At 40.4% G+C, this 25,542-nt stretch overlaps 1 protein-coding gene across 4 annotated transcripts; it reads left to right on the top strand.

The window, feature by feature from the left end:
* Nucleotides 1-2,400: 2,400 nt before the first annotated feature.
* Nucleotides 2,401-25,313, top strand: Smpdl3a (sphingomyelin phosphodiesterase acid like 3A). 4 transcript variants are annotated; one of them, XM_060373605.1, is made up of 9 exons: nucleotides 2,657-2,710; nucleotides 7,806-7,911; nucleotides 8,726-8,939; nucleotides 10,083-10,227; nucleotides 12,585-12,681; nucleotides 15,490-15,659; nucleotides 16,016-16,196; nucleotides 19,805-19,929; nucleotides 22,550-23,153. In XM_060373605.1, exons 3-9 carry the CDS (start codon nucleotides 8,926-8,928, stop codon nucleotides 22,865-22,867), a joined length of 1,050 nt encoding a protein of 349 aa, XP_060229588.1. In that variant the 5' UTR covers nucleotides 2,657-2,710; nucleotides 7,806-7,911; nucleotides 8,726-8,925; the 3' UTR covers nucleotides 22,868-23,153. The 4 variants fall into 4 exon arrangements, with proteins under 4 accessions (XP_060229586.1, XP_060229587.1, XP_021518933.2 ...); XM_060373603.1 differs by lacking the exons at nucleotides 7,806-7,911; nucleotides 22,550-23,153 and adding an exon at nucleotides 24,903-25,313 and having other exon boundaries at nucleotides 2,401-2,710; XM_060373604.1 differs by lacking the exons at nucleotides 7,806-7,911; nucleotides 22,550-23,153 and adding an exon at nucleotides 22,067-22,521 and having other exon boundaries at nucleotides 2,404-2,710.
* The last annotated feature ends 229 nt before the right edge of the window (nucleotides 25,314-25,542 follow it).

The raw sequence follows: 25,542 nt of genomic DNA, 5'->3' as shown, positions 1-25,542 counted from the left end.
TCTTTTTTGGCACCACGCCTGCCTGTGTTGTCATGCTCCCTACCTTAACGAGAATGGACTAAACCTTTGAAACCATAAGCAAGTACCTTCATAGGTGTTGCTGTGGTCCCAGTAATAAAACACTGACGAAGGCACCATCCCTGAACATTTTTGGTTGAGTGTTTCATTACAGCAACAAAGATGAAACTATAACAACTGTTACAGTTTTTTTTTTCTTTGTTTGTTTTATGTTTTTTATTTCACATTTTCACTGGTTCAAATAAACATGCTTGGAGGCTGGATACCTACAGGTACAGGCTTACCCTTCAGCCGTATCAGTATCTGGGACACTGAAGCACTGTGCTTAGTGATTAGAAAAGAAAACAGAAGAAAGTGAAGTGAGCAGCACTGAGGCTGGTGTTTCATTTCACACTTTATCAGTTTAGGATTTCAGGCATTTCAACAGCTTCACAGTGTGTATACTGCGTTTTGTTTCTTCACCAAAAATTTACTTCACAACCAATTTACTTCCTGTAATATTTCCTAGAAATTGAAAAAAAAATATTTGGCAGGGTAAAACACTGCAGAGGTTCCTCCATCTTGTATTCTTCCTGAGGCCATTTCAGGCTTAACTAGAATTTGATCTTCTTAATGGGTAATCCAGTGGAAAATTACCCGGCTGTATTTTAGAATCCAAGGCCAAGATGCCCCTGCTAACTTATCTTAGCTTCTGTTTAACTGCCTGTTTGTGAGACCCCAAGATATAGTTTTTGCCTTTGAAAGACTTTGCTCAAACTACAGTGAGCTATACCTAAGTCCTGAATATAAATATACATTTAGATGTATTTGTAGTCTTAATATAGTCCCAGCCAGCTGAAATAAAGACTTTCAATTAGCAATGAATTGTGTATGAGTGGTCACGTCTGGTAGGCTCCCCATAATGATGAGCAAAACTTGGTATTGTTTTAATTTTCTTTTAAAGCATTCAAACTTGTGCTGTCTTACTAAGGATAAACTGCTCTGTGTTTCAAGCCCACCACCATTTTCCTAGTTCACTTCCCCTGCACTCTTTGGATTGTAGACTGAGAAACTGCAGAGTTTACTTTCTGTCACTGGAAAGCCCCGTGGTTCTTATACTGGTTTTGAATCTCCTGAAAGCTGAAGGGAACCTTGAAGGAGTCAGTCAGGGCCTGAAAGAAAACTTAGTGTCCATAAAACAAACAAAAAAACAAACCTACAGAAAACTTTTCATGAGATACAATCATCAAATTGTGCATGACATAAGAAAAAGTTTTCTCTGATGGAAAATAAACATATTCATAAAATAGTATGAATTACTAAAAGAAAAGGCAAAAATAATGTATTCTGAACCAAATATGTATAATCAGAGGTTGGGAATACAGATTCTAATTTCTTTGAAATATTGTTCCAATGTGGAATACGTTATAGAACCTTATAGTTACAGACCTAAGAAAGTCATAAATCAATACTTTTACTAATTATGTTCATGTAGAAATATAAATCTACGTAGGTAGATCTATAATATACATAGTACATACCTACTATAATGTATGTAGTATTCCTAACTTTAGGGTTGAAGGAATCTAGAGATCAGTTAAGCTTAGTGATAACGTTGTTCTATTAGTCATGAGAGTGATACGTTAGATATACAAGTTAAGACAACTGAGTATTAAAGGGACCAAGATATCCCAAGAAAACTTTGGCTCTCCACCTAAAACACCTATCTCCCCATAGTAAATAGCCTCAACCTCAGCTAAAGCATAGCATTTTTGCAGAATCTTTTAAAACACAGCACAGCTTCTTCAAGGCTTCATCTCACGTCTTTTATGAGTCAGGTTTGATCTTCTCTAAAGAAAGCCCACGCCTTATAAATTAAAACAACTGGCTGTATTTTAAAGAGAACACATTCTCACAAATGCCAGAAGGGAAAACCATAGAATGCGTAGTATGTGGATTCTGGCTTGTTTGCCAATATAGTTTCCAAAAGTCCCTTTGGGGTGTAAAATCAACAGTCTCTATTTTGTATTCACCTGGTACACTGTAAGAGGACATGCTTTAACTCAGTTGTGCGAAGAAAAAAGTTCAGCCTGCTCAATCTGTTTACCAACTCCAACCTGCCCATGCACTTTGGAGTACCGCAAAGCCGCACCCTGCCAGCTGGACTCCACTCCGGGAGAGTAGATTCCTCAGCGCTGGCCTGAGGCTTGGGAATTTGCTTATCAGGAGTCCCCGGGTGGTGCAAGTATGGAGGAAATTCAGAACCATTCTGCTACTCTAATGTCTTAACCACACTTCAAATTACCTCAGCTAAGTGGCCCAGTCAGGCAGGTTACTTCCCTGAGGTTCAGAGAAGATACGGGGCTTGGGGTTGGCTCAAGAATATTCTTTTCCACTGACCTAAGAAATAAGGAGGCATATGTAAAATAAAACTAGAGTCTAGAAAGTCAGAAGCTCTCTAGCTCACGCGAATCCGATAGTTCACGTGACCTGCTGGGCGTCAACAGCAGGACCGGCTCTGGCTTCCTCCCCACCCCCAGGGCCTGCGGGTCCCAGCGGTGCCTTAGCCCGAGCCTAGCCTCCCGGGACAGTGACCTCTGCTCGCTCGTCATGGTGTTGCTAGGCACCGTCCTCTGCTGCCTGCTGGCTGCCTGGGTCTGCGGCCCGGGCCTCGGGGTACCCCTGGCGCCCTCGGGTCGCTCTCCAGCTGTGGGTGAGTGGACCGTCATCACGGTGCGGGGGAGGACGGCAGGGGTCGGCCAGGTCTCCACGAGGCGTGGGCGTCTGGGCACAGGACCCGGGGTCAGGCTGGTCACGGTGGCCAAAGGCCAGACAGCAGCAAGATCACTGGGTCTGGGCCACGGTGGGGGCGTCCTGTGGGCGCCAGTATCGAGCCCCCTGCTGGACGTTTGTTTACCTACCAGTCTGGGTTGTTTTGCACCCGGGAGAGGAAAGCCGAAGCGAAGCTGTTGCCTGTTGGAAAAGGCAGCTAAGAATTAACCGGCTGTGGGCACCCCCTAAGTCACCTACTCTGCCCAGAGCCGGGGGTGGGGCGGTGGCGAACCTACAGGGTTCCCGCACGGTGTAGTTTCAGTCCTATACAAAGCGTCCTTGGGTTGTGTTCTGGTCAGAGAAACCGGAGGCTTTCTCTGCCACTCCGGGGCTTAGCGTAAAACTTGTGAGCCCTTCTTTATCCCTTGGTCAAGTTGGGTCCTTGCGTTGGAAACAGTTCTGTTCTTTACACTTAGGTGTCTGTTATTCTGTTTCCCTACTTGTGCCCCTCCCCGTCCTGTCCTTGTCCCCTTAGTCCCCTTGCTCCCAATAGCAGCAGCAGCAGCAGCTCCCGAAAGTGTTAATTTTTTTTTTTTTTTAATTCAGCCCCACTCCCAAGACCTTTGGGGTGGATACATAAGGACAGTTTAACACTCCCGGTCTCTTTCAACTTAAAGAGAATCCCTCTGCAGACCGAATGTTTAGTAAAATTGTAGGATGCCTTCTGGGTTTCAAAATTCAAGGTGACCCCCACCCCCCATCTCCCTACCTCTCTGCTCTACTTGGGGTGTGTGTGTGGGGGGTTCTGCTTTGATTTGGGGAGATAGGTAGTTGTCCTGGAGACTCTGACCCGTGCTCAGTACTGAAGTTCTCCTGCTGTCTCCTCTCTACGCCTCTGCTCTGGACAGGACTTCTGGAATTGCCCCCACCCCCAGCCCATCCCTTCTGTTTGCCCGATGGTGAGGCGCACCGGACTTAGCTGTCAAGCCTTTTTAAGGCACATCTGTAAGTCTGGTTCGCCAGCTCTGGTAAATAACAGTCATCACAGAGACCGTCACCAAAGTGTCTCTTACGCGGCTGCCTTGCGTTTTCACGTCGCAGGAAGCAAGTGTGCTATTTAAATTTGTGACTGACTGTTCAGGATTTTGACCTAGAAATGTCTCAGGCTGCACCACAGGCAAACTTCGCAAACTTTTGGTTTTAGTGAGTTCATTGCTGAATGCCTTCACGAAAATTTGTTGGGGGCAGTCATGTGAACCTCCTTCGGATATCTTCCTGTTTTGGGAGGGGTGGTGGCACTGCGGAGGGAGGGAGAGGCTCGCCAGTGGACTCTGGTTTTGTACTGCATGGATAGTTTTCTATGCTTTCCACTTGACGAGAATTTCTTTCCCTTCTGGCACCGTTTCACTTCCCCGACAGTTTCCACCCAGCCTGACCTCTGCCTGTTTCCTAACTGCTTTTAAATTCCCAGGCCTAGTTGCTTCCCGTGCCAAGTCCAGGTGGCTAGAGGACACTACCCTGGTGTTGGTTACCTGGGTGTGTTTGGCTCCAGTGTTTTCCTTCTTTAGATTTAGTAGGCTGTCCCTTGCTGGTGTGTTTAGCACATAAGAACTGACATTGTAAACAGATAAGCCAACTCCTATTTAAGCAACTGTATAACACTCGACCATACAGCTGTGGTTCATTGTGTTTTCTGGGACAAATTATTAAATTTTTCCGAAAAAAAAATTTTTGAAAAATTTGAGCATCTGTCTAGATAAATTTTGAGCACTTACCTAGAAAATGCAGAACACACATATCTTGAGAAATCTTTGGAAAAAAAGTTTCAAAATAAGAAAATAAGAAAGCAATTGTGGTAAAGAACTTTGGACTTTGAGCTGGGAAATTTTGATTTGAGTGTGTTATTGACTGTATCATAGTCCAGACTGGTGACCTTTTACACACATACCCACACATAATGCACACACACACTTTATGAACTCTTTCATTAGAGTTAGGATGTAAAGCCTCCTAGAGGTTATGACTCATTCAAAGCCGTCGTTGAGTGAATTTAATTACCCCCTTATTTTTCTATCCAACAGCATGACATGGTAGAAACAGCACGTTGGCATCTGGAGAAGCTGGTTCCAGCTCAGCTTTCATGGACTAGTCACATGATATAGAGGGAATCCTGACATTTGCCTTTGCCTAAATGCCATTAGTTATAAATGAAAGACTCTTTCTCAAGGACCCACTCTGTCAGACATATGCCCATTCTTGGAGTTCTGTGAATTAGGTGCTGGATTATGTCAGAGGGATGCGCCCTAATCCATTTCAGGTTTTGGATGATGAAACTTGATCCACTCATGATCTCATTTGCCTTAATCTTCGCTGTGCTTTGGATGTTGATGCCACTAACTATTTCCGAGCGAGGCAGCTTATTTGACTATGTGGGAGATAGTGCACAGTGGTTCAAAGCCGTACGGGTCCTGAGGTGAGATTCTTGCTTCGGTGCCAAGCCTCTTCTCAGGATATCCCTGTTCCCTGTCTGTTAAAATGGACAATAATGATGAAAAGCTTATGAAACAGTACTAAATGTGCCATAAGTACTTGGAGAAATCGAACAGTTCCAGGCAAATGGGGAAATCCCATTTCAGGTTGCAGGTTTTATAAAATAAGGACAGTAACTTACATGTAGCTTGCCCCACATCGTGTGTTTTTTTTCAGGCTTGCTTTATGCTACTATTAAGTTACTTTTGTATCTCAGAGGACACCATTACTAGTTCTTCCTGACAGATGAAACAGGCCACGATCACACAGACACATTAATTACTGGGTGGTAGCACTTATGTTGAAAGTCAGGCTCTGGTGTCATGACACCATTCTGTTTTATGTATAGTTTACTGCATGTTTACAGTCTACAAATAATATAAACACAGGTTCACACAAAAATGAGATGCACTCTATATCCCGAGGAAGGGCAACCTGAATGGTAATTCCAATCTATTTTCTTTCTCTGCTGTGTGTGCTAGATAGAGTGTATCTGAACTCAAGATAAAGTTCAGAGCATTTTCTGCTTTGTGAAATGAAAGAAATTCCTCTTGGCTGATATTTTAGAATAGTGACTAAGTACTGAATAATTGACCACAGATACTATTTTATGTCACTTTTCATCTGGATTTCATGTCTCCTACTCTTTACAAATAAACCCTTGTAATAAAATTATGATGATGCTGGCAAGAAATGATCCCCAAAACAATAACTCATCTTTGCTACTTAGCAAGTTTACTGTAGTTTCAATTTCATTTCAGTGGCTGTAATCAAATGGTTGCCCCATTATTGCTAGGAAGTCACAGCAGGAACATAAGACAGCCAATCACACCCACCTTCTAGAGCAGAAAGAGAACAAATGAGGCACTCTTTCTTGTGTTGAGTCTTCTACACAAACACAATCCGGAATCACCTGCCCGGGGACTAGCACCCTCCACTGTGGCTGCGAAGACAAGCCCAAATCAGCTTGATGTATGTAGAGATACCCTCACTGAGACGCCCTTCGCAGGAAATTACTAGATCGTATCCAATGAATAATCAAAACATGAACATTTTCAGTGTATTTTTCCCACTGGGTTTTTTTTTTTTTTTTTTTTTTTTTACTAAGCTTTATCATCTTTGCATAGATTAAACAAGTTGACATTCTACTTGCTTTGCTGTGTTTCTTCTGATATGTTTCGGATGTACATTAGAATCAGAGTGAGCTCAAAAACCATAAGCATGTCTGGCAGTCTATTTGGAAGGCTATTTTGAAGTGCAGTTAAAGAAAACAGTGAAAAAATGAGCATATTGTACTCACTAAGTAAGTATGGTAATTAAAATAAAAACAAAATGGTGGAAGTGTTTTCTCTTTTGTGATTCCAAATTTTAATTCAGCTGTCCTAAAGGTACTTATACTTTCAGAAAAACACACAAAAAAAAAACATGAAAATTAAAGCCGGAGCCAAATCTCAGTGTTAAAGAATCAGTTATGTATAAGAAAGCAGCACAGTCATTGCATTTATGTGAAAGTTGTATACGGAAGCTTGAGGTCTCTTCAGCATATAGGTTCCCTTGTATGAGAGAGCACATAAGCTGTGTAGACTGGTCAAATGTCCTGCTTGGCCCGGTGTATTAGTTACATCTTGCCGCTGTGGTAGAATACCATGACCAGGACAACTTGCAGAAGGAGAAGTTCATCTGTGCTATGGTCCCAGGAGGAGTCAAGCTCATGGAACAGGGGCTGTATCAGGACCCTCAGCGATCACATTGTCAACCACAGCTGGGAAGCAGGGACAGTGTGATGTTATGAACTCTCAAAACACACCCCACTGTGGCATCCTTCCTCCAACAAGGTTCCACCTCTTAAAGGTTTCTTAACTTCTCTACCAGCTGAGGACTAAGTAGTCAAATACCTGAGCCCATGGGGTACATTTCTTTTCAAACCACACCCAGCGTTAGTTTCCCTACTATGAACTCAAAATGACGAGTCCAACTTCATAGAGTCCCTTTGAGAACGAAGTGATACAACATATATACATTTCTTTTTGTTTTCAGGTTTATTTTTTCTTTCATTAATTAACTTAATTTACACCCCAGTCATAGCTTCTCCTCTTTCCTCTCCTCCCATTTCTTCCTTTTTCCTCAGAGAAAAGGAGGACTCTCTTGGATATCAACCTGCCTGGGCATATCAAGGTGCTGTATAACTAGACACATCTTCTCCTATTGAGGCCAGACAAGGTTGCCCAGTTAAGGGAAAGAGGTCCAAAGGCAGGCAACAGAATCAGAGACCAGTTGTTAGAGGACCCACATGAAGACCAAGCTGCACATCTGCTATGTTGTGTAGGGGGCCAAAGTCCAGCCCATGCACTCTCTTTGATTAGTGGTTCAGACTCTGTGAGCCCCTTTGGGCCCAGGTTAGTTGATTCTATATATATATATTTTTTGTCCTAGTGTTCTTGACTTCTCTGCTCTTCCAAATTTCTTTCGTTATTTTTGTTTGTTTGTTTTGTTTTGTTTTTTGACAGGTTTCTTGTGAGGCCTTGGCTATCCTGGAACTTGCTCTGTATACTAGGCTAACCTGGAATCCACAGCAATCTGCCTGCCTCTGCCTTCTGAATGCTGGGATTAAAGGCATGTATTACCACTGCCTGGCTATTCTTCAGATTTCTTACCATGGTACTTGGCATATAATACAGATTTATAATAAAAGATACCAATTGGTTCTAATAATTCTTTCAATGAAGTAATATTTTTAATATGGTGTCCAATAGGATTGCTTTAATATAGATTTGGCTTTTCCCTTAGCCCAATGGGAAAATTCTCTTTGAAGATCTGTTTCCCTCAATATTAACATTGAGCACAAGTATATGACAGTTATACCTGTGACTAGTTGGCTTTTAAGAATATCCAAGAAATCTAATGTTTGTCACATGCCTACTATTAAAGATTTATGTTTTTTTTTTTCCTTTAATGCTGAGGGAAATTATATAAAAAGTAACTGAATAAACATTTCCTGATTCTGTACTCTACTTACTTGTGCAGTCTTGGTAAAGCAGATATTTCTAAGTCATTGTTTTTATGCAAGAGTAAAGCACAAAACTTCCCAAATCTCAGATTCTGCAAGAAGGCATGCTATTGAGATGCAGTACTATATGCCCTCATTGGCCTCTCAGAAAGATGGCACCAAACATTTCACTGCGGAATCGCATCTTTGCTAGAGTCCTTACTGGGTAGTCATGCTAACTCTGACCTTAGTGGTTTTACACTTGTGAGTTGTATGTTCTTGTGTTACTTGATGCTTCTTCATCTCACAGGAGAGAGTTACATTTAACTTCGTAGCGTAAGGACACCAAAATTGGGACAGCTTCCTTCTGCCAGTAGGAGGGCAGCTGCTGCAATATTACTCCAAACATGAATTCGTCAGTATTTCCTTTCCAACCAACAGGACGGTTTTGGCACGTGACTGACTTACATCTGGACCCTACCTACCACGTTACAGATGACCACACCAAGGTGTGTGCGTCATCTAAAGGTGCAAATGCCTCCAATCCTGGCCCTTTTGGAGATGTCCTGTGTGACTCTCCCTATCAACTTATTTTGTCAGCATTTGATTTTATTAAGAATTCAGGACAAGAAGCATCTTTCATGATATGGACAGGGTAAGTACATGTATAAACTCTTAGGTCGGTAGTGTTGACCTGCAGTGTGGTAGTCTTCACTAGTGTGCTTAATTTCATTCAGAATTGTGTATGTTAAAACATGTTAAACATGTATGTGTTAAAACAGGTCTTATGCTCCAGTGGGTGCTCTGACATTCATGAGTCTATGAGTAGGAAAAAAAGAGAGGACATGAAGTTGGGAGAGACTGGAAGATGGTATTGATCTAGGAGAAGTTAATGGGAAGACTGGGAAGTGACTGTGATCAAAGTAAATTGTATGCATATGTGAAGCTCTCAGAATTAATAAAGATGCAATATAGACATATCAGGTCATATTAGTCAATATTACTAGTAATAAGAATAATTTTAACAATCCTATGGGGCTTCTTCTTGTAGCACAGACTTTATAAAAATGTTTGCGTTCACTGAGAGATGATTCCACACATAACACACTTGCATCAGTATCTCATAATATTAATTAACATGAATATAATTTTTTCATTAGACAATTAAGAAAAAAGATAGCAATGGGTGTTAGCCTATGATGACAATTTTGTGCAGCTTCCTGTTGTCGTGGGATAATTAACTAGGTCCAACCATCAGCATACTGTGGTGAGGGCTGTATTTCCATTTCCTGAAGTAAGGACTATTGCTTTTCTTCATAAGGTGTTTACTTTGTGTAAAGTTCAGTTTTAGTTATTTTCCATCTGCAACTTCTTTGTCTTTATATCTCTAGATCATATTATTTCCGTGTTAGAGGCAAGGAAATGACTCACTGAGAATCTCTAAAAAGATTCTTGCCCACATATCTACCGTCACTTGTTGGTAAACGTGATATTTGAATCTATGCTTTTAGTCCTGCCGTCTACACTTTGCTGATCCTATGGTCTTTCTTATAAATCTTCAGCCAGGCAGTGGAAAAGGCTGTAATTTCTTGTACTAACATCCCACCTCCAACCGTTTTTGTAAAATTGCCATGGAAGAAGAGTAGTTAATACCTCCTGACCCCCTTTGAGGTTGTGTTCTGCTATATAGTTAAGCTCATCTTCAGTTATTATTTTAAAGTGGACATGTATAATGACAACTACATCAACTTATGCATAAATCTAGTGGATTTGTTCTTTACACTTCTGTCCTTTTCAGTGATAGCCCACCTCATGTACCCGTACCTGAACTCTCCACAGACACTGTTATAAACGTGATCACTAACATGACAACAACTATCCAGAACCTCTTCCCAAACCTCCAGGTTTTTCCTGCACTGGGAAATCATGACTACTGGCCACAGGTAAAACTGATCTCAACTTCCAGAAGTACATAGTACCCTATTAGTAGTGTCATAATTATGACAGTGGTAGTTAAGAATGGGTCTCAAAGTATTCCAGTGATAACTGTCAAGGAAGGTTTTGGGTAGTTTCAAAAGGTTTAAAACAATCATAAAATATCCCAATAATACATTTTAGAAGCAAGTTACATAGTTTGTGGATTATCAATACCTTTTTTTCTATTATAAGCTTCAATTTTCCAGGTCCTTTGAATACTTTTTTTTTTTTTAACTTATTTACCATTTGCATGATAGGCTTAGAGAGTCAAGGTTTAACAAATGTTTACATTTTCCAGAGCCTGTTAGACATGCAAAGATCAGCACATTCAGATTGAAGGAAGATTATTATTAAGGACACAGCTAGAAAGATTGTTAAAATGACCCAAGGGCAAGTCCGTGTTCCAGTCCAGAGTGTCTGAGTCAGATGAGACTCAAGGCAAAAATGATTTCCAGAATATTCAATGCTGATGTGACTTGGCTCCGGTCACTAACAGTTTGTTAAGGTTCCTGTCGTACTCAGTCACGGTGAGTGGCTCTTATAGCTGTGTAAAAATCAATTTGTACAGAGATTTGCTCATGAGAATTTGTACCTCTATTCTTCCCTGCTCAGAGAACTCTTGCTTAGCCTTGGGTAATGCACAAGTTGTTCGTCTATGGGTCACTCATTTATAAACAAGACTGACAATATTTGCCTTGAATTTTTTGGTGCAAATTAGTGATAATATATGAAAATTGTATAACACATTTCCTGGCACCTCATGAGCCCTCAGTAAATGAAATTGTGGTTATTGAATCAGACCTTGGATGAATTCTTTTTTAATTTCTTTGAGGTTTTGTTTTATTTATTTAATCTTTGTTTTCTTTTAAGTCAGATCTTAAAGTAAGTTGAAGATGTATTTACTAACTTCTATTTATTGTTCTGTAGGTAAACTGGGCTTCATATATACACATGACATTTTCCTCCAATTTCTAGCTTATGTTTTTTATGGGTTTTTTGCTGGTTTGTTTGTTTTATTTTTTTAACTGATGGCGATTGAATCCAGGATTTCCCACATGCTATTCTCATGTTCTACAAGCTAAGCATGTGCTCTCACAGTGAACTTGATTTCTAGTCCCAGCCTTGTGATTTTTTTTTTCTATTACTTATTTCTCTTTCTGCTGCTAAAGACTTGCTGCACCCTATGCTCATCCGATCTTTTCTTAACGTAAAAACATGTTTTTGACTGTTTCATCAATGAGCACTGTACTTACATCATCTCCATCCTTCCTTCCCCAGCCAACGCCTCTTCCATTCCCTTTCAAACATTCCCTCATGGTTTCAGATATATCTAATATCACAGGAAAGTTTCAGAACAAGTACCCCTAAGAGCTGATATTTGGGGTATAATTTTAGAGAACACTAGTGTAAAATTTGAGTAGAATTTCTCCAATAAAAGCCTTTAACCCTGTACCCTAACTCTGTAAATGTACCCAGAGAAGTGCAGCCACTTCACCTGTCTGCCAGAAGCATATAAGTTACCCAGGAATTCTTTTCCAGCACTGCTCAAGTAAGCAGTGTGGACCAGAGTTTCTATTTACTTCTACATTGGTAAGAGTGATGCTGCCAACTTCATGGGTAATGACCCTTCCTATGGTCGCCAGGTCTCAGCCTAAAGACGGTCTGATGGATAGCCAACTGGATGTTAACATGGTATGGATAAACATGGAGGGAATCTGCAATTGACAGCTTTTGGGATGACTCGCCTCCTATATGAGTATATGGTATTCATATTCTGTAGAGTTATAGTTGTAAAATCTAGGGTGACTTTATTAAAGTTTTAAGTTACAGAGTTTTCACCACTCTTATGGCGTGCTACACCAGTCTTGCGTGTTCAGGTTCAAACCTGCCCTCATTGTTCCAGGAACACATTCTTTATCTCCTCATCCATCTAAAGCCTGCTCAGGCACTAAGAAGAGCTTCCATCTGCAGATAGCTCACACCTCTGGACTGCTGTGTCTATACCTGCACCATTTATTTTACTTTAATGTCATCTCGGAACTGTTGCTTAATTCCTTCCGTAATTGCTGCCTTTGTTTCTTGCCTGACATGATGTTCTTGTATTGTGCTCCCAGGACCTCTAAAATAGCACTTGGCAATATGTCTTACAGTTACCGTATCACCTTTGTCTACCTTTCCACAGGTAGGTTATGTTGTCCTTAAAGACTAAACTTACCTTTGTGCCTACAGCGGACTAACATAGTCAGCATTCAAGCAATATTTTTCACTAATTGGTCTCTATATGCTTAAAGTTGCAATTGTGGATTGTCTTCTCTGTGGCTAGGACCAGCTGCCGACAGCCACCAGTAAGGTCTACAGTGCTGTAGCCGAACTCTGGAAACCGTGGCTGGATGAAGAAGCTATCAGCACTTTAAAGAAAGGTTAGCACGACTTCTTTGTTTCCCCTTGGATTCTTTGTATAGGCTTAAATCTTTAATGTTTGAGTCTTCTGGTTCTAGATCTTCTCTGTGCCCACTTTGTATGAAAGACAGTAAGCTGTGGTGGTGTGGACTTGGGACACGTGTGAATCTCTTTATCTTGTGAAGGTCTCTTTGTCTTCCTGTTCCTCCTCAACCAAGATGTTCCACATGAATAAAAAGCTCAATTCCAAACGTGAATATAAATAAAAGTGTATGCTTTTTGTTGTAAAATGGATTGAAAAGAAAGAAACTTTTTACCCCAAGAGCAAAATGTTATGAAGGAACCGCTGGTAAAGTGGGAATAACTAAGGTTTTCATATGGTCCTTGAGATGTTTAGAGAAATAACATAAATAGCACATGGCGAGTCATTGCCTGGGTGTAGTCTCCCCTCCCCTTCCTATGGACAGGCCCCCTGAGAAGATGGTGCTGTGAAGCTGTAGAGTAAAGCTGCATGGAGAGGAAAAGGTTACAGGTGCCAGGACTGTGGAATATCCTCCAAAGCAAGATGCAAATGTCAGCAGAGCCAGCCCAGGAGAAGCCGTGTGACATGCAGTCAGGAAGGCCGTAGGGCTGCCCAATTGGAGCTGATATCCCACTACCAAGTACAGTAGACATCAGACATAGGGTTATGGTTTTGTATTTATCCTTCTTGCTTTTGTCTGAGCTTTTCTTGTTAATTTTCCTCTTCCTCTCTTTTGGGATAGTAATTCGTGTTAAGTAAGGATTTCTCAAATATACCTGAGATAAACAACTGAATGGAAGAAGATTCATATGAATCTCTTCTTTCAAAGGTCCGCTGGTTAGTGGTATTCTAGACACAACACTTCAGGGCCCTTCTAAGACTAAGACAGATGGTTTTGGCAGAGATTAGGTCCTTACCTCATGACAACCAGGAAAGGGGGTACGAGCGAGAGAGCTAGAGAGGTAAGGAAGGAGGAAGGAAAGGAAGAAAAAAAGAGCTATGAAAGGAAGGAAGGAAGGAAAGAAGAAAAGAAGGGAGAAAGGTAGGGAAGGAAGGAGGGAGAGACAGAGTGAAGATAGTAAGGGAGAGAGCACACAGGAATTAGTGTGAGCAGACACAAGACATTCCATCTGAAGACAGTCCTTCTGTGTTGTAGTTGACTAGGCCCTACCTCTGATCACCTATTTAGCTTATCAATAGACTGATTTGTATGCCCTCTCATGCTTTAGCAACGTCTCAGTAAGGCCATCCTCTGGGACTAATCCTTCAACACAGAAGGGTCTTTGGGAAAATTTCAAATCTAAACTATAGCAGAATGTTAACCCTATGCCATTGTACATTATAAATATGTAACTTACAAAAACTTTCTTTTCACTTTTCGGGAGGTGGACACAGGTGGATCTCTGGGGCTTCGTAGTCAGTTAGTCTAGCCAGGTGAGGTCCAGCCCATGAGAGTCCCCGGCTCAACAAACAATGTATATCGCATCTAAGGAATGACACTAGAGAGGTTGGACATTGGCTTCTCACATGAGCACACAGACACTTACACACACACATATAAGTCTTACTATGGTGAAAATCATAATGTGCTGTGACTATAGGGGAGAAAAATAGAAGCTAGAGAGGCTGTGATCAGTCATGAGTGAAAGCCATTGAAACAGATGTTTGGTGAATGGGTATAGGACACAGAAATCAGGCACTAGAATAGAGTGGCTCACTCTGAATGTTCCAATATGACATATTTGTGTGTGTGTGTGTGTGTGTGTGTGTGTGTGTGTGTCTTCACCACTAGTTCAGGTGTGGGGCATCTAGGGTCCAATGTACTCTTTTGCTGGGTATTTTTAGCAGGATTCGGTGTATAGCTATTCTTTAGATCTTATGTTTTATAATATCTCCATCCTTAAGTCCTATTATTTAAAACAGGGACTAATATATAAATTATTATTTTTAAAGTATTTTTTATTTTTTGAGATGAAAATATAATTTCATCGTTTCTCCTTTCCCTTTTCTTTCTCCAATTCTGTCATGTATCTCTCCTGCTTTGTTCTTTTAATGCATAGATGCTTTTCCATTGTTGTTACTTATGTGATGGATGGATAGTTGGATAGATAGATGATGGATGAATGTAGATATAGTTTGTAAATACGTAAATACAACTTGCTTAGTCTGTATGTTGTTACTTGTATGTATATTTCCAGGGCTGATCATTTGTTATTGGATAACCAATTGGTGTGCTCTAGCCAGAAGTCGACTTTTTTCCCCCCTCATTATTTGTTTTCTGTAGTTTTTGTCTAAGGTTGATGCCCCCCAAAACTTTTCCCCTTCCATGTTAGCATGTATATTGGTGTTGCCCTTCTTCAGTCATGTTTAGGCAGTGATGTTGGTGAGACTTCATGTGTATAGCTTCTCTGCTATTTCTAGGAGACCCAATCTCACAGTAAGCTCCCTGATTCTCTGGCTCTTACAGTCTTTTTTCCACAATGATTGCTGAACTTTTAGGTGCAGGAGTTGTGTTGTAGACCTGACAGTTGTGGCCATTCCACAACTCCCTATTGAGCATTGTGTAATATAAGTTGCTATTTTTAAAATTCACTTTCATTGCCCACTGCTCAACTATTCACATTGGATACAGCTGCTCTTCCCTCATAATCTTACACACTGGACCAGACATATGGTACCTTTTCAGTTATTTTTACCCAAGCAGTGAAAATGCAGTCCACATTGTTAACATTAAGAGTTTGCTTTCCCAATGTCTTTGTATTTGTGTGTTTGTGTTTCTAAAGTGTGTTTTACATTTGTTTTACAGGTGGTTTTTACTCACAGAAAGTTGCAAGTAACCCAGGCTTGAGGATCATTAGCCTAAACACAAACTTGTACTATGGCCCAAATGTCATGACCCTCAACAAGACGGACCCAGCAAATCAGTTTGAGTGGCTGGAAAATACACTCAACAGCTCGCTGCAAAATAAGGAGAAGGTAGATCTTATAGACCAGAACTAGCAGTGGACTGCCAGAAAGATACATTTGGCTCTTGAGCTTGGGGCAGAATCAGAAATTAATAAAAGCAGTAAAAATTCAAGATTTAAAAAAAGTTGATTAAAGCCATTGTTTTTATATCATCCAAGAGTATAGTAAAAATGAGACATAGGCTAAGAAAGTGCCCTGATGGCTGCCCAATCGCAGCTCTTTCCTCTTTTCTCAGAATCAGGAGAGAGGAGATATTTGTTTTCTAAATCTTAGTTATGTATGTTCAGTCACAGGTATCCAGCTGTCGCTTAGTAAGGATAAATGTACAAACAAGCTGTCATGTCTCCTTGTATTTCTCTTTTCAGGTGTACATCATAGCACACGTTCCTGTGGGCTATCTTCCTTATGTAACTGGCACCACAGCAGTGAGGCAGTACAGTAATGAGAAACTTGTCGATATTTTCAGAAGATACAGCTCTGTCATTGTGGGACAGTTCTACGGCCACACCCACAGGGACAGCCTTATGGTTCTTTCAGATAAAAAAGGTAATGAAGATGGATGAAGATCATAGTCCCCCTTGTTGTAGTGTAGCTGTGACTAGCCACTGTGGTTACTGATCAGGACATTTAAAGCTTTGTCTAAAAGTGAAGTTTCTTGCCCTTCTTGTTTTCAAATAATATCTCTGTTACTCAGTTTTACTAATTAAAGATGCCAGAGCCAGATGCTGGGGTGAAAGCCTGCTAGTTCAGAGAGGCGGAGGAAGCGCCAGCTGACCTTCCCCCTCAGCTCACGTCCTAGAAGGAAAAAGGAAACCTGCATCCCCACGCCATCTCAAAAGACCCTCAAAACTGAGTGTTTCTCCCTTCTACTTCCTGTAGTCTCCTTATCTGTCCCCCTGATTTCCTCTATTTTTAAAGTTTAATTTAATTAATTTGTTTATTACAATTTATTCACTTTGTATTCCACTGCATTCTCCTCCTTTGTCTCCTCTCTGTCGTACCTACCCTCCCTCTTCTTCCCCTATGCCCTTTCCCTAGTCCCTTGTTAGGGGAGGACCTCCTCCCCTTCTATCTGATGCTAGCCTATCAAGTCTCATCAAGGCTGGCTGTATCATCTTTCTCTGTGGCCTGGCAAGGCTGCAACCCCCAGGGAGAAGTGATCAAAGAGCCGGCCACTGAGTTCTTGTCAGAGACAGCCCCTGATCCACTTACTAGGAAACCCACTTGGAAACTGAGCAGCCTATGGGCTTCATCTAAGCAGGGAGTTTAGGTCCTTTCCATGCATGGTCCTTGGTAGGAGTATTGGTCTCTGCAGGCCTCCCCTGGGCTTGGGTATTTTGGCTTTGTTGTTCTTCTTGTAGAGTTCCTGTCCCATCCAGGTCTTTCTATCTCCCCCTTCTTCCTTAAGAATTCTGCCCAAAGTTTGGCTATGAGTCTCAGTATCTCCTTCAGTACCCTAGTGGGTAAAGTTTTTCAGAGGTCTTCTGTGGAGGGCTCCTGTCCTGTTCCTTGTCTTCTCCCACTTCAGATGTCTATCCTGTTTGCCCGTCTGAATGGGGATTAAGCATCTTCTCTAGGGTCCTACTTGTTGTTTAGCTTCTTTAGGACTATAGATTATAGTATGTTTATTCTATATTATATCGCTAATATCCACTTGTAAGTGGGTATATATCATATGTGTCTTTCTGCTTCTGGGTTACTTCATTCAGGGTGATCTTTTCTAGTTCCCACCGTTTGCATGCAAATTTCATTATTTCCTTATTTTTAATTGCTGTGCAGTATTCCATTGTGTAAATGTACCACACTTTCTGTATCCATTCCCCTGTTGGTTTGTTGGGTTGTTTCCAACATCTGGCTATTACAAATAAAGCTGCTACAAACATGGTTGAACAAATGTCCTTATTGAATAGTGGGGGATCTTTTGGGTATATGCCTAGGAGTGGTATAGCTGGATCTTGAGGTAAAACTATTTCTAATTTTCTGAGAAAGTGCCAGATTGATTTCCAAAGTGGTTGTACAAGGTTACATTCCCACCAGCAATAGAGGAAGGTTCTCCTTTCTCCACACCTCTCCAGCATGCATCATCCCTTGAGTTTTTGTTCTTAGCCGTTCTGATGGGTGTAAGGTGAAATCTCAGGGTTGTTTTGATCTGCATTTCCCAAATGACTTCCTCTTACTCTTTGTTTGGTTTCTATATTTACTTCCTGTCAACTCATTGCTTGCTGTGTCACTTGACCTAACATTAACTTTAATCTTACTTATTGACATTCAAGCAGAAAGCACTTGGATTAAAGGTGTGTCCTAGGGCTGAGCCACACCCACAACTAGAAACAGGTTTTCCCAGTAACCAACATAATTTCCAGGTTCATGATATGATCAAATATCCAGCAACATTTTCTAATTTATCTTGAATGGTTGTAAGCTGAGTGCCCAAATCATAGCTGGCTGGATTTATTCAACATAAGCTCCAGTCAGCTGCGAAGGGCCAGTGTTGTTTATTTGGCATCTATACAGAAAGCTCTGAAGCCCTCAGCTCACTCCAAGTTTCTGTCAGTCACTTGAGTCTGGAGAAATTATAGTTTGTTATTTACCAGCTACACTCAAGTTTCCCTTTATAGGACTTGTTTTTTTCTTTTTTTTTTTCTCACAGAATTTTAAGTACAAATCACAATTCACACAATACCTTAAAATGTATTCAGTACATGCTTAATTTGTCTTGTCACTCACAGTAAAAGGAAGGAAAACTAGGAGAAGTTATAGCAAGAAACAGTAAGAGTTTGATTTTATGTAGACAAGAGGGAGACAAGTTGAGTTTTCTTCAATATTTTGACAGTATTTTAAAAATGTTTATCTTCTAGAATGAAACATCTTATCACAATAATTACTTTAAACCATTTGAGGTTTTAGAACATAATATGACTTTGTTTGTTAGTTTGCTGCTTTTGAGATAGGAATTTACTTACTACAGAGCTCTGGCTGTCCCAGAACTCACTATGTCGACCAGGCTGGCCTCAACTTAAAAAAAAAAGATCTACCTGCCTCTGCCTACCCCAGTGTTGGATCAAAGGCTTGCGCCACCATGCCCAACCATAAATCACATTCTTAAAATAGATATGTATAAAATATGCTAATATTTTTAGCTTTAATTTTACTTTTTGTTTTGAAAAGAGTCTCACTGTGTAGGTTTGGCTGTCCTGGAACTACATGTACCAGGGATGCTTCATACTCACATCTATGTACTTGTTTCCTGCGTGCTGGGATTAAAGGCTTGTGCCAGTAAAAGTAATAAATAATCATTGAAATAATTACTTTAGGAAAGGTTTAAAAGAATAAACCAATTTTTGTTTTTTTTTTTGTTGTTGTTCTTTCTTTTCTTTGAGTATGTGTGTGTGTAAGTTGTGGTAGACTTATTTTTTGGTGTGAAAAATTTTCAAATACATATAAAGGTTGAGAATGTTCACTCATTATTTTCACTGAACATTTATCAAGATATTACTGTATTTGTTTTCATCTATTCATTCTCTTTCAAGACCACGCAATATTTCTTTATCGTCTATCCATTCACTATCATCTCTTTGTCGTGACTGTCATCTCTTTCACTATCAATAAATTATTGTCTATCATCTATCTATCATCCATTGTCTGTCTAAAATCTATTATCTATTTGTCTGTCTTCTGTCATCTATGTGTTTCAATAATCTATCTCCCTTTCATTTATCTATTTCCATCATTAATCTATATATCTATCACCATCTATGATCATTTACATATAACCTATCTGTCTGTAACCTAGCTATGCCCTATCTGTCATCTGTCTATCTGCCATCAAATTAGCTGAAGTGTTTAAAACTAACTTTCAAGCTCTGTTCAATTATATCTCTGTATAATCCTATATTTATTCCTAGGATATACAGGTAATTTATATAATCACAATAGCATTAATCTGCTTAGCAAAATCAGTAATAGTCTTTTGGTTTGGGAATGAAATAAATACCCTTGTTTTCTCAAAAGCAACACAGTAATTGCTTTGAGACAGGATTAATCAATGACCACAATGTTTATTGATCTCTTAACTTAAGCTGTTCATATGTTTAAGGTAGATTAAAATGTTACAATATATACCTGATTTTTTTTTTTTTTTTTTTTTGGTCCAGGAAGTCCAATAAGTTCTTTGTTTGTGGCACCTGCTGTTACACCAGTGAAAGGAGTTTTACAAAAAGAGACCAACAATCCTGGAGTCAGACTATTTCAGTACAAGCCTGGTGATTATACACTGCTGGTAAGTTGGAGCAGTTTCAGTTGACCCTACATGTATACATTTGAGGTTTTCATTCATTTAGTAGACTGTCCATTAAAGATGCCTGATGCTGATATCTCATGGTGCCCTTATTTAAAGGTGGATGTCTTTTTGTCATCCCTATGGGCCGGTAGGTAAGGTTTGCTTGTGGGAAGTTACTGTCTCTTTAGGGGCTTCCTGACCTTTTTTATTTGTTTGCTTTAAGACTGGGTCTCATGTAGTACAGGCAGGCCTTAAAGTTAATGTATTCTTGAGACTTCTGGTCCTCTTGCCTCTACCTCCCAAGTGCTGCTATAACAGGTGCATAACCCTAAACCCAGGTTTTGGGGATGCTGAGGACTGAGCTCAGGATCTTCTGTATGCAAGGCCGGCACTTTAACACTTCTGAGCTACATTCTAAGCCCTGATCTTGCCACCTTTTCAAAGCTTTCACTGGATGCAGCCTTATTTGTGGTCTTTGATGCATATTGTTGCCCTCCTTAATCCACGTTAATTACTCTTCTCCCAAATGTACTTATCTGGAAAAAATATAGTCCCCAGAACTGTGCTCTGTTTTCAACTGTTAACCAAGTTTCTCTGCATTCCTCTTTAAAATGGGAATTAAAATATGACAGCGAGAGCTCGGGGGGGGGGGGACTAACTCAGTTGGCAAATTTCTTGCTGTAAGCAGATCGCCCTAAATTCTGAAACCCTCTAGCCACATGAAACGGCAGGCCCGGCTGTGAGCATCTGACCCCCTGGTGCAGTGGTGTGGGGACAAGGGGGTCCGTGGAGCGTGGTGTCGTCCGTTTTAGCTGAAAAGCACAACCGCAGATTCGGGAAAGAGAGAAGAAGAAAAAGTTTTATTCTCAGAAGAAATAAGGGGGAGAGCTAGTCATTGTTGACCTCTGGCCTCCACAGCACCCGACCGTATCCGTACACAGCCGCGCACAGAAAATACGCACACATGCATACACACCACACACACACACACACACATACACACACGTCTTCCTATGTGTGCCTCAAGTATGAACAAATCATGAGTTCCTAAGAGGCTTCCGTGAAAAAACAAAACATCAATATAAAACAGTTAAAATAATGTTTACCCTATACTAAAAGCTCAATTGAAGTTAAATTTTTTTAAAAGGAAAAACTCAAATTCAGCATTTACTTTTATCTCAAAAATTCTCTTGTGTACATTTGTGACTGTGTACTTTAGAACAACTTGATATCAAAGGGTTGACTGTTTAGATTGTAGATACCTCAGATTGGCTCCTTTCTACAGATATTGTTTGACAGTACGTTATGTCATTTACGTCAATACTTTACATCAATGTGGCTATTGACGTAATTATATTCCTAGTTTATTTTTACAAGACAGCATTCTTATTCCTTAAACTACCAAGAAGAGGAATTAGGGGATAACTGAACTTCATGCATAAAAATTAAATTAAACTTACTAAACTAGTTCAAATGAATTATTTTATAATTGCTGGTTGGTTGGTACGATTTGAACTTCACATGTGTTTACATGCACATCCTCATTCATGTCTGTAAATACACGAGGGGGTGTCTCTGTGTGTGAGAGTATTTACTGACATAGAAAGATGCCCCTGGAACAGGGAATGTCTCTGACATGAACTCAGTGGCTGGCTCTTTGACCTCCCCCACCCCGAGGGAGGAGCAGCCTTGCTAGGCCACAGAGGAGGAAATTGCAGCCAGTCCTGATGAGACCTGATAAGCTAGTGTCAGATGGAAGGGGTGGAGGACCTCCCCTATCAATGGACTTGGAGAGGGGCAGGGAGGAGATGAGGGAGGGCGGGTGGAATTGGGAGGGAATGCGGGAGCGGGATACAGCTGGGATACAAAGTAAATAAACTGTAATTGATATAAAAAATTTAATTAAAAAAAAAAGAAAGATGCCCCTCATGGAACACCAACTGAAGATAAATAAAACTACCAAGCAGTTTGTTTAAGGTGAGTTCATTTTATTAAAAAAAAAAAGGCAAAAAATGCAAACAGGAATGTATATTCTAGTACTTGTTTTTGTTTCATCTATAAAATATGGAACAATCTCTTTATCTATCTATCTGTTTGTCTTCTATCATCTATCTGTCTGTCTATCATCTATCTGAAGTATATATATGAACGATATTTATGCACACACACAGAGGAGTGCCAACAAATATCTAACAACTAGTTCACTGGAGGAAACAGTTCCTGTATTTGTAGACCTTCGTGGTTTCAAGAAAGCAAATGCATGTAACAGTGTCATAATCTCAAGCTACCAAACTGACACTGGCTGGCTCGCAGCCCGTGTGAGAATCTCACGCAGCACCCGGGCGCTGGTTCAGCTGCCTCCATCACCCAAATGGTTCGCATCAGCTGTTGGTGGTTGTCTCTAAGCTCTGAGAATTCAAGGCACTTTATTTTGTACATCTTAACTGTGTCTATGGATGGTGTACTATTCTTTCATTATTCCTGAAGTTTACAGAAGTGATACAGGTTTTTGGACACTTGAAGTTCAGAATGCCACACGAAGCTCCATGAGAGATCTTCCTAGGGTGCGATGGTCTCTATGGTGAAAAGTGAGCTGGCTCTCTTACTGTCTTTGATATAGGACATGTTGCAGTATTATTTGAACTTGACAGAAGCAAATCTAAAAGGAGAATCCAACTGGACACTGGAGTACATCTTGACTCAGACCTATGGCGTTGCTGATCTCCAGCCTGCGAGCTTACATGGATTAGCTAAGCAGTTTGCTGCCTTAGACAGCAAACAGTTTCTGAAATACTACCATTATTTTTTTGTGAGTTATGACAGCAACATAACATGTGATCAGAAGTGCAAGACCTTACAGGTTTGCGCCATTATGAATCTTGATAGCGTTTCCTATGGCGATTGCCTTAAGCAAGGTTTTATAAAGCACAGTCACTAGTATTCCCGCCATGTTCATAGAACAAGATCACGTCACGGTGCTTCTGCCGTCAGTTTGTGAAGCACTGAGTGGGTTGGAAGGGTTGCTCTCTCTGCACTTTCTTATTCTCGAGGCTCAGACATTGACACCAGAAACATTCCAAACTTTCACACATCGAATGTGTTTAAATTGTTCATTAACAGAGTGGTATTTTGACATACATATCTTATCTCCCACTTGTATATAAGTATTCCTAACTTATGGTCTTGTAAACTTGTCATTGATGAAATAAAGCAGTTGACTTGAATGGTATGGAGTTTTGTTTGCTTTTTTGGTATGTTTTGTTTCGTTTTGATGCAGGATGTTATGCTATAGCTCAGGCTGCATGGGAATGGAAGTCACTATATGGTGAAGGCTGGCTTGGAACTCACAATGATCCTCTTGCCAAATCTTCCAAGGGTTGGGATTTTCATGTACTACCATGCCCAGTGGTACTTTTAATGCTTCCTTCACTTTTAGTATGATAATTTTCAGTCTTTCTGTTATTGTTTTGCATGTTTCATGGTTTTTCTTTTTGTTTTTTTTTTTTTTTGGGGGGGGGGTTGTTTTTAAGACAGGCTTTCTCTGTGTATCTTTGGCTATCATGAACTTTCTCTGTAGACCAAGCTGGTCTCGAACTCCTGCCTCTGCCTTCAGAGTGCTGGGTTTAAAGGTATGAGCCACTGCCAGGGATATTTTCAGTGTTTTAATTCCTTCTTTATCTTTAAATAAGATAAAGCCTTATTTTTAAGCCCTCTTTCAAACTGTTTTTGTCACCTGTGTGGATGGAGAATAGCACTGTTTAAATGTACTGTCTGCTCTTGGGAAGGCACCAAGGTCTCCTTAGGGCCATATCTGAATCTCTAAAGCACCATAGGTGTGTCCTGCCCTGCTTTCTTCCTTTGGGATTCTAGTATTTCTGACCTGTACGAATGAGAAACATGTATGGTGTACTCACTGCAAACTCATTACAGATGGTCCATGATGATGATATTCCATCCCTAATAATCCACTGTCAGTTGAAAACTGTCAAGTATTCTTTGGATGACTCATTTTAGTAATGTGTATTTTGCCAAAAGCAGAAAGTGGAGCTTGAGTGAACTCCAGTGCAGAGAACACACTGATTCCAGACTTCTTTGCTGAATAGAATCTGAGGCTTGCTAATAGTGAGAATTACTAATTCCAATCAATAAACAAAGTTGTGGCAGGAAACGCAACAGTCTCATGTTCTTCAGGAAGTGAATTACAGAGTTACTGCATGGCTCAGTTCTCAATGCCAGGCTGAGGGCATCATTCTTTAATACTTGGCAATTTGATTCTAGAAATATACTTAAAAGCAAGCTCTCAAAACTACATATGAAAAGATACACTTGAAATTCACAGAGCAGCATTATGTAAAGCCAAACCTATAAATCATAAATATACCTCACACAATCACTTCTACGAGGGAGATAGAACTCTAACTGTTAAAGATGGTTGGTTTGCTTCTTTTGTGGAGAGTGACTTACCGTGAAGACAGAGAGATACTGGGAGGAAGAGAACACTCTAGCTGAGAGGAGGCTATCCCTGGGCTGACGTAGTGGCTGCCCAGTTCCTGGTATATTTTAGAAGTTGATTCCTTGATGGCTTGTACATAGATGATAAGTGCATAGAGTTTTGGCTGGGGTATCCAATAGATGGTAGTATGAGAAGAGAGGGGCTTACTGGAAGAAGGAAAGGCTGAGGGCAGGATACGATAGAACAACAAACTGAGAGCACTGTTGTGTGTGGCAGCTTCGAGCATCCAAGAATCCCTCTAGTTCAGTGGGTGTTTGTCCCCATATGTAGGTTCTTGAATGAGAATGTCTCCCCATAGGCTCATGTATTTGAACACTTAGTCCCCAGTTGGTTTTGCTGTTTGGGAAGGTTGGGGGATATTGAATTTTTGGAGGAAGTACATCACTGGAGGTGGCTTTGAGAAATCCCAAAGACTCACATCTCCAATGCACTTTCTCGCTGTTTTATATTTGTTGTTCAGGTTGTGAACTCTCAACCTCTGCTCCAGTTGCTATGCCTCCCGCTTCCCTGTGATGGTCATGGATGGATGCTTATTTCTCTAGAACTGTAAGCCAAAATGGACCATTTCTTCTATAAGGTGCCTTGGTCATCGTATTTTATTCCTGCAATAAAAAAGTAACTAAGGCAATAATATTGTCTTTAAATTGAAAAGAGTAACTTCTGACTCCCAAGAAAGAAGCCAAGCCACCTCATACAGATTTTGTGAATAAGATTATTTTGTTTTTTCCAAGATTTTAAATTTGTTAGTAATTTATAGAAATGTATGCTCTACCCACTTCTCTGCTGGTACAGTTCTAGCTGAAACCATCTTAGACAAATCACTGTAGGGCACTTAAGCAAGGGAAAAATAAATAGTGTTGATTTAATTATTGATATGAGCCTTCCATTCCTTTGTTAAGAGTGGATCCCTCAAACAGAATCTCCTACTTAAACGTCTTTCCAATGGAGCAATTATGTGTGCAAGCAAATGTCAGCAAACCATGCCACAGAACACTGGAAAAGCCAATGAAGAGATACTGAGTTTATTCATGCTATAAGTTCCATTTTCTCAGACAGATCTACTGATTCTACTTTAAATTTTATTCATTAATTGAACTTTG

Source organism: Meriones unguiculatus, chromosome 20 (genome assembly GCF_030254825.1).
Source record: "Meriones unguiculatus strain TT.TT164.6M chromosome 20, Bangor_MerUng_6.1, whole genome shotgun sequence".
Lineage (NCBI taxonomy): Eukaryota > Metazoa > Chordata > Mammalia > Rodentia > Muridae > Meriones > Meriones unguiculatus.
This window is presented reverse-complemented; position numbering and strand designations above follow the sequence as displayed.

Bases quoted from the DNA above. Each gene is read 5' to 3' on its own strand.
- Smpdl3a (XM_021663258.2), top strand. From the start codon at position 2,608: ATGGTGTTGCTAGGCACCGTCCTCTGCTGCCTGCTGGCTGCCTGGGTC. The intron at 2,711-8,725 runs GTGAGTGGACCG...TCCAACCAACAG, and splicing joins GGGTCGCTCTCCAGCTGTGG to GACGGTTTTGGCACGTGACT. The intron at 8,940-10,082 runs GTAAGTACATGT...TGTCCTTTTCAG, and splicing joins TCTTTCATGATATGGACAGG to TGATAGCCCACCTCATGTAC.